A 15,382-nucleotide genomic window follows, 5' to 3' on the forward strand; every position below is an offset into this window, starting at 1 on the left:
TTCTGAGGCGGAGCTCAGACAAAAGTCACTGTTATGGGACTACTCCAGCCACCCGGGCAGGGAACAGCATCTTTTTGCTTTGTTCTGTAGCAAAATGGACTCAAAGATAGGAGCTCTTCAAACTAGTTCTAGGAGAGCCAAAGCAGTAAGTTCAAAGTCAAACTGTTGATTGAATCTGGAAATTGCCTATGGTTTTCAGATTTGAGAATCTTTTTAATGTTAAAACAATCACTACTTTCACTGTAACTTATTACAATGACTGAGACCTGACCAAGAGGGAAAAAAATAATTCCACTGTAAAGTTCTGTGAATGACAGGCAAGCTGAAAAGGTACAGCAGTAAAACCAAGCTGCCCTCCAGTAAAGCAAAAGAAGCTGCAAGGTAACACTAAAAAGTGGCAGATCCCCTTTTGCCTGCCAAAGTCTGTACAACAGTTTTGGATGGAGATTGACAAGTGAACCAAGTATTGCTGTCAATGCTGGATACGAGTCAAGGTTTTATAAGCAAATGATCCTATACTAAATGATGTTATCACACTCAACAGCTGAACTTAAACTCCGTAGAAATGCAGTTCAATGCCCTGCTGAAAGCTACTCTTTCAATAGCACTTTCCATATGAAAACACACATATTAGTTTGTTTAGTGTTTGTGGAATGAGATCAGCAGTGTGCAAAAACACGTGATATTTAAGCTGCTACAAGTTAGTGCACCTTATGTCATAGCCTACACTAGGCAGTTCTCCAGCTCTGAGCCTCTGCTTGGGAGACAAATTAATCAGACAACATGCAGCTGAGCAAGCTTTAACATGCAAAATTTTAGTTATGACTCTAAGCACTGAACTCTGCTTTAGTGATGTTATTTATCATTCAGACTACACCAGCTTTCAGAGTAATAGACATTCCACAAACCAGTAGAACTGCCTCTGCCCTGAACATTAAGGGAATTCATAAATTAGTGTGAGTGTAAAACTTCTGGTAAAGCTCAGGGAGCTGGCCCATGAAGAACTCACTAGGCAAAATTCCAAAGTCACGTACGTGGAAAAATTTAATAGTTCAACAGTGAGTTTCTATAAACTATTGCACACACCCTTGCTATTGTCACATCTGTTGACGCTACAAATACATCTTTCTTTACTATGAACTATAGATATCGAACTGCCAGTGACTCATTTCATCCTTATGTTTACTTATGTGGAATCATTTTCATCTAAATTATTGAAGTCCAATTAAACTTGATTTTTTTTTTTTTTGGCATAGTTATAGTTTTTGCAGCAAGTCAGTTGTATAAACCCACTTATCTGTCATTTCAGGAAGGTTGCCTTGATTAACAAGTACACATACAGCATTAGCAGATTCAGAATAAAAAGAACAAGTATGATTCATGCACTAGAGATTCTGCCACATTGTGCAAGGCATCCTACATGGTTACTTATGAACTACAACAGCATGACTACAGAAAGGATTTAGGAACAGAGACAGAAGATTAACCAAGATCAGTGGCACATAGATCAGACAAGTTTGACTTTGGATGATGTGATCTCAATTGCAGACAATCAAGAGAGGAATTCAATGATAAGGCAACAGTTCACCACTACAAAATTCCACAGTACAGACACAAGCACTAAAGGTTATTATCCTTGAGTGATTTTGTACTAAAACAAAGTATCTATACAACAGGTATTCAGAACAGCAAGAGATGGTGTAGTAACTCAAAAGATGACAAGGGCGCTTGCTATCACTTGTCTAGTATTTGAATGTAATGTGATACACAGCTAAGTAGGAAGGAATCTAAGTATTATGCTGAATTCTATTTAGAAGTGAAATTCTTCTTGAAAAGTGTGTTAATTCCTCTTTTCAAACAAATTATTCTTTATGGATAGACACCAAAAAAAGTGAGAAAGGGGGCACCTAAGAATTGAAACTCCACAGAGGAAAAGGGAGGAACACCCAAGTCTCAGGAAGTTCTGGTATTCCTTCACGGTTTGTCCAAATCAATAGTGAAGTCCTTTATCAAAAAGTACAGTCCTGGAGGCAGGACATGAAAAATGGGAATAAGGAAAGTTAAGCTGTCAGAGACTCAGGTACAGAATATTTTTAAAGAGCTTCTATTATTCCAGAGATTAAAAGGTGCAGAGGTCAAAAATCCGTATGAAAATAACATGGAAGTTGTAAAGCACAGAATGTTAACTCCTTGTGAAAACTGCACACATACAGTCCCTTAAGACTGAATTTCAGAATCGTTTGTGCTGCCAAGAAACACCACAGGAAAAAAAAAAAAAAAAAAAAAGCAATGACATCAGCACAATACATTGCTAGGTTCTGTAGTTTCGTAGCACCAAATTGACTCCAATGTATTTTTCAAAATGTGTTTGTCCAGAAAGTTCTTGGAATTTATTATACACATAACAGATGACACTCAACACTGGAGTGTTGATGTACTAAGTTTATAAGCACTTCAGCATTCAATGTATACTAGGCTAAGGAACAAAAAAGATTCAGCATATAAGGAAATGAAGAAAGAAGCAACTTTTAAAGATAACCCTTGCATCTGGTATCTACATAATACCAGTTTTATTTTAAAACCCTACACAATGTCAAGAAAGAAGACTAATCAAATATCTACACTTAATTGTGCACACCATATCTATGTCAGACATAGAACAAAATTTTCAAAAGCTTGTATGTTTCAGTCCTCCTTCCAGAGGAGCCTTACGACTCCAGGATTGGCTTGATAACAGAATCAGAGCTTGAATTTTTAAAGGAATTTGACAGCAGCAATCTACCAAGTTTCAAATATGACTATACAAGACAAGCAACCAGAATTCTTTAGATGATCATTCAAACCAGTGATTACATGAAGTTAATTAACTAAATTTATGCAAACTTGACATTTAAGAGTCATGTTTTTTTTTTTTTTTTTTTTTTTTTTTTTTGCAATACTTTGAAACATTCTACTTCCTATGACAAGCAGTTTTCACTGGCAAACATTTTTTTTTGTGCGCTTATTTTTAGATGTTACTATCCTAACAGAGTGCTGACCAGGTAAGACTGATGTTCTTGCAAAACAAGAGTAAAACAATCTAGACACATTAGGAGCACCACTGAATTAACAAAGGGCTATTTCTGCTATCTATAGGACAGTTAAAAACAAAGGTCCTGATTTTTCAAAAGCCAACATACTGCATCAAATATTTTTTATCTGTGTATTTGTTAACCCTGTACAAAAGAAAGCTGATTAGCAAATGTTAAGTGTTCATATAAAAATAGCCAACATCTGTTTAAATTTAGAAATTTATTTTGTTTAATCCACAAGCTTTATATAGCTTTAGTTAAAAAAACAAAAACAAAAAACAGTGAAAACATGACAATATCCAAAGTTCAGGTTCCTCAAACTTTCAAAGACCACATCTCTGAAAGTTGCTTATACCATTCAGAAGAACCGCAACGAGACAAGATTTATGAATGGGGCAACGACATCTCACAAACAAAATTTATGTAACTGAAGGAATTTTTCTGGGACTGCTGATCATGGAAACTGCCCTTTAAAAAAAGAACATAAAAATACAAATGAAATTCCAGTGTTCCAAATCAACATGTTACATCAATATAAACCCACAGTGTCCTGGTAAACAACATGCTTTCATTTATGTACCACTCTAAATTGCTATTCTTGATTTGCTTTAATGGAGACTGTACAGGCAACAGTAGAAAGCATTAAAATATATGTACTTCCTTGGTAATTCTGCAGTGGTTTTATTTCTGGGCAAGCTTACAAACCACAAAGGTTAGTAGCATAATGTAAGTGGATATAAAAGAAGTCAAATGAGACCCTCACAAATTATTCTAAAGGCTTTGTTGAATTTCAAAGAAACTAGGGAATTGACGGTCATGTTTGAAACCTTCAAAACAAATTCCTACTGCTTCTAAGAAGTCTCACGCTAAATGAAATTATGTTGACTGTCAATGAAAGAATGTCACTAGTACACTGTGGACACCTTTTGTAATGTAAATCCATGCCCTTTGTACATGGTGAACCTCAACCTAGCAATTATTACAACAAATGTTATATTCTAAAGCTCAAACACATTTAGCAATTTGAAATTGAATTCTGAGTACAAACCAAATAAAATGTACATTATATCAAAGGATTCAGCCTAAGATGGTGGTGACACTTGCGCCTTCCTCATTGACCTCAGTGCTTTCTCTCTCAGGTGTTTCTCTAGGTCATCGAGGTTGTCTTCTGGTTCACTTTCTGTCTCCTTGAAACAAAGATAAAATATTTCTTCAAATACTGAAAGCCAAGCTGGGCTGCAGCCCTCCCACTACTGTAAATCATCAATTAAAGTCATGAAACAGTAAGTTGCATTTCTGAAGTAAGACTGCTATTTGCTATCAGAGTGCTGTGTACATTCTCTACCTATTTTCTTACACTCTACTCTGAAACAGTCGTATCTACCAAATTCCTACCTTTTTAGGTTCTGTCTCTGCTTCCTGTTCTTCCTGTGCTGAGGTGGTATCTGCTGCAGCCACAGCAGCAGCTGCTGTAGCTGCCGCCGCCTTTTCCTTCTTATGTTTTTTGTGTTTCTTGTGCTTCTTATCCTTTTTATGCTTCTTATCCTTCTTTTTCTTCTTCTTCTTTCCACCCCCTTCTTGATCTGAATTCTGTAACAAACCATTCAACAGACATTACAACTCATTTCCAAGACTTAAAAATTCAGTTAGAACAAACCCACACCCAAACACTGGGCAATTCAGATGGACTGTGCAACTTCTGAAACTCAGTCAAGTCCAGACTGCCTTCAGAACTTAGGGAAAGTCACGTGCCAATGCACTGACAGTAGCAATCCCAGAAGACAGATAACACAATGCATGGTTGTGCTGTCTGAATACAGAATGTAACACCACACAAACTTGATATGCTTGTCACAGCAACAACACACAAGCCTCTTCATAGAAATGAATACTGCAGGTGGAATCTAACTCCCTAAAACACTCTTCTACGAAAGAAATGCAATGTCTCTAGGAAACATTCACAGAACAGATAAGAATGCCAAATTATCTGCTCTTTCCTATTATGAATATAGTTTGCAAATAACACTGCCAAGCATAATTCAAGACCACCTCACTTTGTAGGCCATCAAACTAATTACAAGTAAAGCAATACTTAAGTAATCCCAGTGATTTCATGAAATGAGAACGTATTTTGTTTCAGAAGTTATAACAGCACTTTTTTTCAGACTCAGAAATGTTAAGCTTGAAATGTTTGTGTTGTGATCTAAGAATTTTAACTATAAAAAATCACTCCAAGACTATTTTTCATTTTGCCATGTGAATAAGCTTAGAGCTGTTCAATCATTAAGTCTTTATGAAAATAACTTGCCATATAACCCCCAAACAGTATTGCTTTTATTAGCAATGAAATACCCTTGCAGGTGATGGGCTCTGAGTTGGACTTTTAGCCTTTTTTGCAGGTGACCAGTTTCCAGAAGGGGAACGAGATCGAGCAGGAGATGGAGGTCCTTGATGTTTTTTTGGAGCTGGTTCAGGTGATCCTGATGCGGACCGCGATGAAGACACCCGTCTTGCAGATCGTGGACTTGGCGTGGAAGCCCTTGAAAACAGAAATGCAACACTTAGATTCTAGTGTTAGAAATACACCATGAAACAAGGAAGTAAAAATTACAGAAAGTCAAAAGAACATTTGTATTTATAACTTGGTTAAGCAGCCACTTAAAAAAAAATTAGTTACTGTGCTGGCATATGTTACAAAGGGCAAAACAATCTCATACCATTGTGTATCCGTAATGCAAAAGGATATTGCAACTTGATAGCTTGTTAAACAATAATGCTATTGTTGTTCAGGAATGATTGCTCCCTTTCTTTTTCTGATATGACTAATTTATAACCTCATTAGAATTCAAGAGAATAGCAATGCTATTTTATCATCCAATGAAGGAAGAGTGCAAACCATTTTGTTCATTTTCTTGCTGAAAGAATAATCCAGCACCAAAATTGCTGTGCACCAATCTGCTCATAACAGCAACATCACATTAAAGAAAACTGATAAAATTTTAAGTATTTATCTGCCATAACCACGTGGGAAATGATTTATGAATTAAAAGTATTGGTTCTATTCTGTTTTATTTAAAAGCTAACTGCAAAGTTTGTTTTGCTTTAAGCATAGCTAGGAAAAAAGTTTTTAAATTCTTTTTATCTGCTCATTCCCAGTAATTTGTTAGGCTACTAAAAAGACTCCTCAGACTCTAGATCCTCTGTAATGCCTCTCCCCACACCTCACTTACAGTTGGAAACACTGATTAAAATAAACCTCAAAAAAATCACTTAGGGGTTGGTTCTATGAAAGCCAAGAGAACCCCCAATACTTGAGTGACCTCAAGATACGAGAACCATTTTCATGTGATCCCCTAGCTATTCTCATTGTATTATCAAATAATAATAATAAAACCACCACCAATGAGTAAGACAAGATTTTTTTTTTACTTTGTCTTCTTAGGTTCTGGCGTTCTTGACACCCTCCTGATGGGTCTAGTGCTTGGAGATGGAGACTGTCTTCTCTGCGGTGAAGCTGAAGCTCCCCTTCGCAGTGGTGGTGGGCTTGCAGATGTATGAGAAGCTCTAGGCCTTGGTGAAGGTGAATGCCTTTTGTTTTGTGGTGGAGAACGTGCTTCGCGATTAGACCTACTGGGAGGAGAACCCTTCCTGTGCTTGGAAGATATCGAAGGTGAACGCCTTTTAGCAGCTGGAGAGCTCCTTTGTTTTGGCGGTGGTGAATGGGAGACTCTGCGTTTTGACTGTGGAGACGGTGATGCTCGTCGTTTAGGGGGAGGAGGAGAAGCTGTTCTTCTCTTTGGAGGTGGAGAAGGAGAGTATCGTCTCTGTATTGGTGGAGAGTATCTCCGTGGAGAAGGTGAGCGTCTACGTGGGGGTGGTGACGGAGACCTAGAAAGAAAACAGATGTTCAGGTGCCACACAGCCATGTGAATCAATTTCAAATGATTACATGATCATTCCTCTGAAATTCTGAAAAACTTTATTAAATAAAAACTTTTTGGAAAAATCAACTGAATAGATGTTATTCAGTACCTGATAACAGCAATCAAACTGGATCCAGACCACATGCCTATCACAGAAAATCTCGGCAGCAAAACTACATTCCCCTTAGTAAAGCTGTAAATCAAGGAATGAGTTTCCTGTATTATGGCATTTACTTTTACATACCGTAGTTGGAAGTCAAACTAAAAAGCAATTATTTCACAACAAAAATGCAATGCAGTACCTTCGGCGAGGCAATGAAGGTGACCGTCGCCGCCTAGGAGGAGGGGCAGGCGAAGGAGAGCGCCGTCGCCTGGCTGGTGGGGGTGATGGACTTCTTCTCCTCCTACTAAGGAGATAAAGGGATTACTCAGAAAAATTGCAACTGAGCTACAAGATTATTATTATTTTTAATTATTATGCTTTCACTATACAAGAGCATCTTGCTCATGTACTTCTAATTCTAGTAGAACCACTAATGGGAAAATATATATACATCCAAGTATTTCTACAGAGTGAGGTAATAGATTTTTATTGTAATTTTCAGACCCCACAACACTAGTCACAAGAATTTCACGTTCTGCTTAACCTGATCTATTTGCACCCTGCAACCAAAGAGGAAGTCCCATTCTCTCCCATCTTCTTCTCCTAAAAGTTCATTTCTGCCACCTTCCTTGGGCTGAATCTAGTGATAATGTGATGAGTCAGACCAGCTTACTGATTCAACAACAAAAACTCTCAGTCATCAGACAGTAAAACAGACTTTAAAACAGACTTCCAGGGAAGTTTCAATAAAGCTTGTACTTTCCTGAAGTTATAAAGGGAGGAAAACTTGTGTTTTGTAAAGAAAAAAATATTCTTCCCTGGCTGTTGTTCTCCAAGGCAATGAATTACACTTTTTATACATAAGAGTTTGCTCCAAAACACATTCTTTTATGATCTGGAAAAAAACAGCCTCTAAATGTCATAGTTGCCCTAATTAAATGTGTTTAAGCATTTACACAATAAGCAGTAGGTGAATTTAGTATGCTGCAAGTTTTATGCCAAGTTTAAGATCTTTGAATTCTAATCTGTTTTACATAGAATTGTTTGATAAACAACAAGATACGATACATGATTAGAATTGACTACATTGGTAGAAGCAGTCACACAATCTCACAACATTATGTATGCTGCAACCGTATTCTAGCTAGGTCTTAATCACAGATTGCTCACATGGATGATTATATCGGATTAATAAACCCATCATACACTGAGGTTCCAACATTCCAAGATCAACACATACCAAACAATTCCACAAATAGAAGACTTAACAATACTGCCTACATAAGAAAAAGTAGGTATTAGCTATTAGTACACAACTACTAGCTCCAAATACATTATGGATGGGAAGAATGAGAGTACTGAAAACACAAATTAAGTGTGACCCAGAACATCAAGATCTTTATCCCCTATTGCAAGTCCAGGGAAGGGTTTTAATCGTAATATGAAAGGCCAGTATTCAGTTATTTTCAGGCATCAGTGAGAACATTAGTGTTATTAGCTGTTACAGGCTCCATTAGAATTATCAAGTAGTCTCTCTATCGTGAGATAATACAGGTGTTAATTTTGTTGTTTGATCTTTTTTCCCTGCCGATGAAATGGTCCCAAATACAAACCAACAAGGAACAGATAAGACTGAATTTCCTTCACCTTACTGCTCTGAGTGCACAAATCCAAAGGGCAGAAGTACTTGTCCATGACAAAATAAGTGAGAGCCTAAATGATATGCAAATCCTGTTTAACAGATTAATTTCTAACCAACCTTTTCATCACTGGCGATTGCCACCTCTTTTCCATCTGCATCCTGATAGCAGTGGAGGAAAAACAAAACAAAACATCTAACTGCCATATATTTGAGGCAAAAATGAGCAAGTTCAAATAAAGTTCAGGGTAATTCTCAACAAATGAGCAAAACAAGAGTGCAATCTTGAAGCAGAGCAAAAGGTCCATCTAATCCAGCATCCTGTTTTTGACAGGCAGCTGAAGATACTTCAAGGAAATAGAATAAAAAGCAGTCCGTATTAAAAAAAAATAAATTTATCTTTGTGATTTCCAAAGGCTAGCAATTTTAAGAGAATTCCATGAACTTTTCCACAAGTTTAGTTCATAGTAGGGGCTTTTAATAAAGCATTGTAGGCCACAACACGATCATGTCACTATAGAGGAAGCTTGCTAGAACCAGCATTGAGATCCTCATTTTCTTTTGACAGTTACTTTGGAGAAAAAGGTTTATCTGCTTGCACGATTTGGGGCTAAATGGGCATGACAATTCTTTTGGGTAGTTGCCGACAGTCACATAGCAGATAAACACAACATTAACCAGTTATTAAAAGAAGACATCAGTTATGCCCAACTTAAGAAGAAATTACCGAGGGGAGGATTCCTTCTGTCGTTTTCGTGGAGATGGGGATGGACTGCGTGAATGCGAATGGCGTCGGCGTCTACCAACTTCTCCATTCTTCACATTGGATCTTTTAGGTCTTTCCTCTTCAGATGAAGATGAGGAGCCAGAATCTATAAATGTAGAAGAATTATTCTCTGGAATATGATTCTCATTACGCAGTTATTGATATGGTTATACTGCTGTTTACACTAATTTCCACTCTTGCAAAACAAGAAGACTCTGTTTCCAATCAATTCAACTACAAACATTAGCTGATGTGATAAATAAATCCATCAGAGTTGGGTAATAAACTTTGCAGCAACCTAACCATCCACGTAACATTTAACTAGCCAGGTAACTTAAAAAAAAAGTTACCTTACTGACCTCAAGCAAGCAAAAGTCCAAATTATTAGAAAATAACCTAATGCATCAATAGATTAAGTAAACCATAGTATGATTCTATGATAGTAAACAATATTTGTATCTGAGGGTAAGAGTTTAGAAGTGCAACTTTTAAAGATGCAAATTTTTAATGATATGTACCATAACCTTAAAAAAAATAAGTTAATTATTGCTCACACTACTTTCACAAAGAATAAAGGTACTTGATTATGAGTGGTAAATACATACAACCCAATTTTAGGAAATGTACATTATCCATACCAGATGAAGATTGTTGATTTTGCCTTCTGTATTGACGCCTCTGTTGCACAGAATCTGCTGCAGCCATTTTACCTCCTTTATCTTCTTCTGAAAAGGTACATACAGACAAAAATTAAATTAAAAATACAAATTTGTCTTATTGAGGCAGAAGTAATTAAGTACAGTAGATCAAGCATTTTTTTTTTTTTTTATAATTAACTCTCCTCGTCTTAAGGTTGTATTGAGTCTGGTGTATTTTTTGGCTGAGCTTTTCCCAAGAAAGCTCAGATGAAAGACCTTACGCAGCATGAGTGAGCATTTTTATGTTTCTGAAAAAATCTTTCTTTCAATGCCAGTTTATCAACAGGGTTTGGCACTTTACTAGTACCTTTTATTGTCATACACCTGATTAAAAATCCCACCCAAAACCAGTGTTGAAAAGTGACAACCATACCTGATTCAGACAGATCAGCTTTCCTTGGTTTTGGCGCTGGTGAAGGAGATTCTCTTTTTTCAGTACTCTTATGTTTGGGTGCTAAAGGACAAAAGTCAAGTTACTGTGCTGTAATTTTTTATTTTTTTATTTTTTAAAAAACATCCATGCATGTTTCTCTGCTCTCACAAACAGTAAATACCATCTGTGAGAAAATGAAAGCACAAAAAGATTAAAGTGCTGAAAAAAAATTGTTACCTGATGCTCTGCCAGGTGAAACAGAGCCACGGCTTTTTCTTGAACGATTTGACTGCTGAGGCGTTGGAGATCTACGTGGTTTTGGAGGTGGACTTGCTGGTGGAGATGGTCTGTGCCTCCGCCTAGGAGGGCTTGCAGAAGGAGACATCCTACGCGTTTTACGAGGAGGACTGGATACAGTTCTTTTAGGTGGTTTCTTTGGTGGTGATCGGGAACGTGACGAGGAGGAAGAGGAGCTACTACCAGATAAAGATGCTGATGACCGTCTTCTCCTGCAAATCAAGTATAACATTAGACAATGACTAGTCAGCTTAGGAAATGTTTGAGCATGAACACAGAGTTGCATTTGTTTGCAAGCACATAGAGAGCCACATACAACAGCACTCCCAAAACATGGTGGACAGCCTTCAACACGTGGCTTGTAGAACAGACTAACAACCAATCTTTCAGTTATCTTTAAACTACAATGAGCAAAAAAAAAAAAAATGTTAGTGTTACCTTTGCTTGCTTTCTGTCAATCTACAGACTACAACTAAGCTTTTCACCTTCGTACAATTAGTTTTCTTTGGGCTTTCTAACTTTTGGATGGTTAAGAGAATTCTCCATGTTAGCAGATGTGATTTAATGATCTTCAAAACAGATCTATTTAAGAGTTTAGTGGGCAAGTATGCTAAAAAGTTTTTACACCAGGAAGAAAAAAAATTCAGACAGCTTAACAATTCTGAATCAGTATATCCCTCCTTGTGTTTTAGTCTTTCAACTTTACTTTGCAATTTTAAAAAGGTAGGGCCTCTAGAATTCTGCGGCAAAATTTGTGGCAAGTTCTGTTGTAATTGTGTACCTGCAGAATCCACCTTTGGCTGCAGAATTCCTGAGAACCTGGAAAAAAGAAACCCTACCTTGAGTGAGATAAACATTTGCTGAAAGGGAGCTCTTGTACATCTCGAAACATACATATTTGATTCTTTTCACAGTTCTCACAGTAACTGTGCAAAATAAGCATCTCTACAAACTCAAAGAAGTACTTATCACCTTGTCATAAACAAAAAAAAAAAAGGAAGAATTGTTCCTTCTTAAAAAGAAGTAACTATTGTACACAGGAAGCATCGCTAGTTCTCTTTCTACAACAAAAACAGGAATCTATTCTCTGCCTATGAAGACAAACATCTATTTTGACATCACCCTAAGTATACAATTCTCTGCAGTACAACTCGGAGCTTTCCTACTAGAAAAATTGCTCACGCCATCAAAAATATAACCTCCAACACCAAAGAGCCAATCTGAAAAGATTTTTATTTACTGATGCAAAAGAATATGAAGAAATACATTTCAAGTCAAAAGTTTAATTTTGACCTTAAGTTTATGTGATGGAAAAGTGACTCATAATAAAAAAAAAAATCCCTAAAAGTAAAATTCATAGTAAATTATTCAACATTTTCCCTCAAGTGGGGAAAAAAAACTGTTACAGTAGATGCAATGTCCGTCTGTGCTGGGAGCTACCAAGAGCTATTTCAAGGAAGTTTTGAAGTTGCTACTTTTCAAAGAACTGGAATTCTCAGCAATAATTTCATTTCAAAAGAAATCATGCCACAGCAACTAGAATGCCCCCCCCATACTTATGATATATGACATCGCAGCTCTTACATCACTCAAATTATCTATTACAAACAGCATTAGGTTAAGATGAACAAGGTGATTTTGATAACATTGAGTTTTCAGGAATGACTGTTACTTTCTAAATCTGAGTATAAAATTTTCAAGTGCCTTAAAAAAAGGGAACCTTACCGCCTCACAGGCGATCTGCTTCTTCTGTGTCTGGGTGGGGGAGGCAATCGCCTTGGAGGACTCCTCCTCCTTGGGGATGGTCGTCGTCTTGGGCTTGGTCGCCTTCTAGGAGAGTAAGACCTGTCACAATCAAAAATTCAAATGAAAAGCAACTACCTAGTTTTCAGATTTGAGGAAATTTAGCCTCAGGGAATTGAGTGTAAAGTTGCTTCTCTCCAAGTGCATTACATTACAGCAGCATTTAAATTATGGTGCCAAGCAGTACATTCAGCCACAGTCTTTTTATGTTTACCAATACCTTATGCTAAGTTGCAAAAAAAAAAAAAAAAACTGGGAGGGGAAAATTTGCAAAACCTTCAGTAAACCTACCTGCTAAAAGGCTACGTAAATCCCACTACCAAATGACACAGTCAGCATTAAGTACCCTGTTCTTTCCTCAGTCAGTGTAAGTCCCTGTGAGAATCTTCCCATGAAATGATATGATGAAAACTCCTGAGCACGCTTATTCACTGAATGTGTCATTCTCATTTGGCCTACAACACTCACAACTCAACATCATTAAAAACATCATTACCTTAACTGAGAACATTAAATTAAATGGCAACTTCAGAAGAAAATATTCAGTTCTCAACCTCTGCAATCAAGACAAGCTGAAGTCCTACCTTGACCGCGATCTATGACGCCTTCTTGGTCGGGAATGAGATGGAGAACGGGATCGAGACCTTGACCTTGACTTGGACCGAGTTGGGGATCTTTGACGAGTCTTCTCTTTCTCCTTCTCTCTCTCTTTCTTTGAATTACGTTCTGGTGAAGTTTCCTTAGTCTCTGGCACAGGAGGTTCAGATTTAGGAGCTTTTGGGATATCACTATTAAAAAACAAATAATTAATTTACAAGCACATACAAACCATAACCACTGGAGTAACATTTTAGAAGCTGACAAGATGTTCCCCAACAACATTCTCTTGCCCATCCACTGACAAGACGTTACAGACCCCACTTCAAAATTGTGGAAAGAATTAGAATATGGTACAATGATTCAAAGACAAGGAAAAGTAATAATCAGGCTCTCTCTTAACTTGCTAGGAAACAAGATGACATTGTCAGAAGCAGAAAACATGCCCAGTACGATGAAACAACAGTGGCAGCTTAGCAGTCTACCTTCAGAATTCTACACAGGAAAAAAGAAATCTTACTGAAGATTCTTAAATTCTTTTGCCATTTTAGGGGGATAAGGAGAAGCAGACACTGTCCCTACACAAGCCAGGGGGAACGATCTTTAAAAAAAAAAAAAGAAAATTATCTTAAATTCTTGTTAAAATACATAGTTCTACACACAAAGTTATCGCTTACCTGTTTGAAGTTGCCTCTTGAACAACAGTCTCCTTTGGTTTCACAGAGGGTTCTGGCTCAGGAGTTGCCTCCTTCTTTTCTGCTGCAGGAGTAGCACTACGGCTCTTGGTTCTGTGATGAGGGGAGCGAGAATGGCTGCGTTTCCGCTCTCTTCTGACAGGTGATGACCTCCTTCTAGGGGAAGGAGACCTTGACTTGCGTCTAGGAAAAAGAAGTACCATAATATAATGAAACAACGTATGCAAAAATAAAAAACAGGAGCTTAATATTCAGGAGCTTAAAGCTCTTCTTAATCGGGCAGACTCTCAGTACTGTGTACAGCAGTTAAAACGTGTAGGACTACAGATTTTCTGCTGGTAATTTACAGCCAAATTAAGATGTCAAACTTCAAAAAAATAAGACAAAGTCTTGAACAGAACAATTTATTAAAAACAGTTCCTAATGTTAACAACACCTTTTTCAATGTTGCTCTAGTAATTGCAATTACTGTTTAGCAGTAAGTCAAACTAGCTTGCTGGAAATACTCCCCTTGAGTTACTTCAAACTTCAGTGACTTTTGTCTGCCATGCATTCTTCGCCCCAGTCTAGAGTACTGTTGAAACATTGTCTGTGCATTTTCATTACCTTCTTGGACTCCTGGATCTGTCTCTCTTTTCTCTGTTGTCTTTGTCTTCCTTGTCCCTCTTCTCCTTGTCTTCATCTTGTTTCTTCATAGAAGCCAGTTTCTCTTGCTCTATCTAAGCAACCAAATGTCACTTAACTCAGAGGTAACACAGAGACCTTATCGAAAATCTATTTTAAACAAATAGAACTACTACTTCAGACTAAGGTATTTTTATTGCTCAAATAAGAGTTCTGCTGAACACAAAATATCTGAATGCCAATACTTACACAGCCACTAATTCTACACAATGCTCACAACTCACCCACAAGTCTGTAACAAAATCCTACCTGTCGCTGTTTAATTTCTTCTTTCTTCAATTCCAGAAATGCAGTTGGAATACCAGCAATGTTTTCCTGTGCACTTAACAGCAGTGGCCACAGTTCTCCCATGAACTCCCTAGCATTTTTCCCATTCAAAAAACCAGTCAGGTTGATTTGCATCATTTTGGAATCTGGATTCTGCAAAGAGATATGACAGGAAGACAAAACGGTTATCTGAAAAAAACAGCATACAGTTTGTATTAAACTTAAATTAAATCTACCATGGGGGCTAAGATACATATACACTCGAGATCTACTTTTTTTTTTTTTAAATCTTTCCCTAGTGTTTTCTCATCAATATAAGTTTACTCTATTATTAATTGTCTTTTGTGTTTTACTATAAATATTCAGAAAGGCCTGTTAATCCTTTGTGGGTTTCACAAGTATTTTTTCACTGCTTAACTGCTATAAAAGCAAACCAAGGGCCTTAAATATAACACATCATTACAAT

The 15,382-nt window shown here is 37.2% G+C and overlaps 1 protein-coding gene across 14 annotated transcripts in view; it reads right to left on the reverse strand.

The window, feature by feature from the left end:
- Positions 1-3,272: 3,272 nt before the first annotated feature.
- SRRM1 (serine and arginine repetitive matrix 1) overlaps positions 3,273-15,382 on the reverse strand; it is a 17,860-nt gene continuing 5,750 nt past the window's right edge. For 3 of the 14 annotated variants that reach the window (XM_084496937.1, XM_084496941.1, XM_084496942.1), the window contains 15 exons: positions 14,899-15,069; positions 14,572-14,684; positions 13,948-14,148; positions 13,258-13,461; positions 12,596-12,715; positions 10,811-11,082; positions 10,574-10,654; positions 10,141-10,227; positions 9,464-9,608; positions 8,857-8,898; positions 7,297-7,401; positions 6,501-6,959; positions 5,424-5,610; positions 4,467-4,661; positions 3,273-4,258 (listed from right to left, as the gene is read on the reverse strand). In XM_084496937.1, coding sequence (XP_084353063.1) covers positions 4,154-4,258; positions 4,467-4,661; positions 5,424-5,610; positions 6,501-6,959; positions 7,297-7,401; positions 8,857-8,898; positions 9,464-9,608; positions 10,141-10,227; positions 10,574-10,654; positions 10,811-11,082; positions 12,596-12,715; positions 13,258-13,461; positions 13,948-14,148; positions 14,572-14,684; positions 14,899-15,069 — 2,487 coding nt within the window. In that variant the 3' untranslated portion in view covers positions 3,273-4,153. Of the gene's footprint in view, positions 4,259-4,466; positions 4,662-5,423; positions 5,611-6,500; positions 6,960-7,296; positions 7,402-8,856; positions 8,899-9,463; positions 9,609-10,140; positions 10,228-10,573; positions 10,655-10,810; positions 11,083-12,595; positions 12,716-13,257; positions 13,462-13,947; positions 14,149-14,571; positions 14,685-14,898 lie in introns of all 14 variants that reach the window. The other 11 variants (XM_084496940.1, XM_084496939.1, XM_084496938.1 and 8 more) reach the window with 9 other exon arrangements.

This window comes from Aythya ferina, assembly GCF_964211825.1.
Source record: "Aythya ferina genome assembly, chromosome: 24".
In the NCBI taxonomy this organism is placed as follows: Eukaryota; Metazoa; Chordata; class Aves; order Anseriformes; family Anatidae; genus Aythya; species Aythya ferina.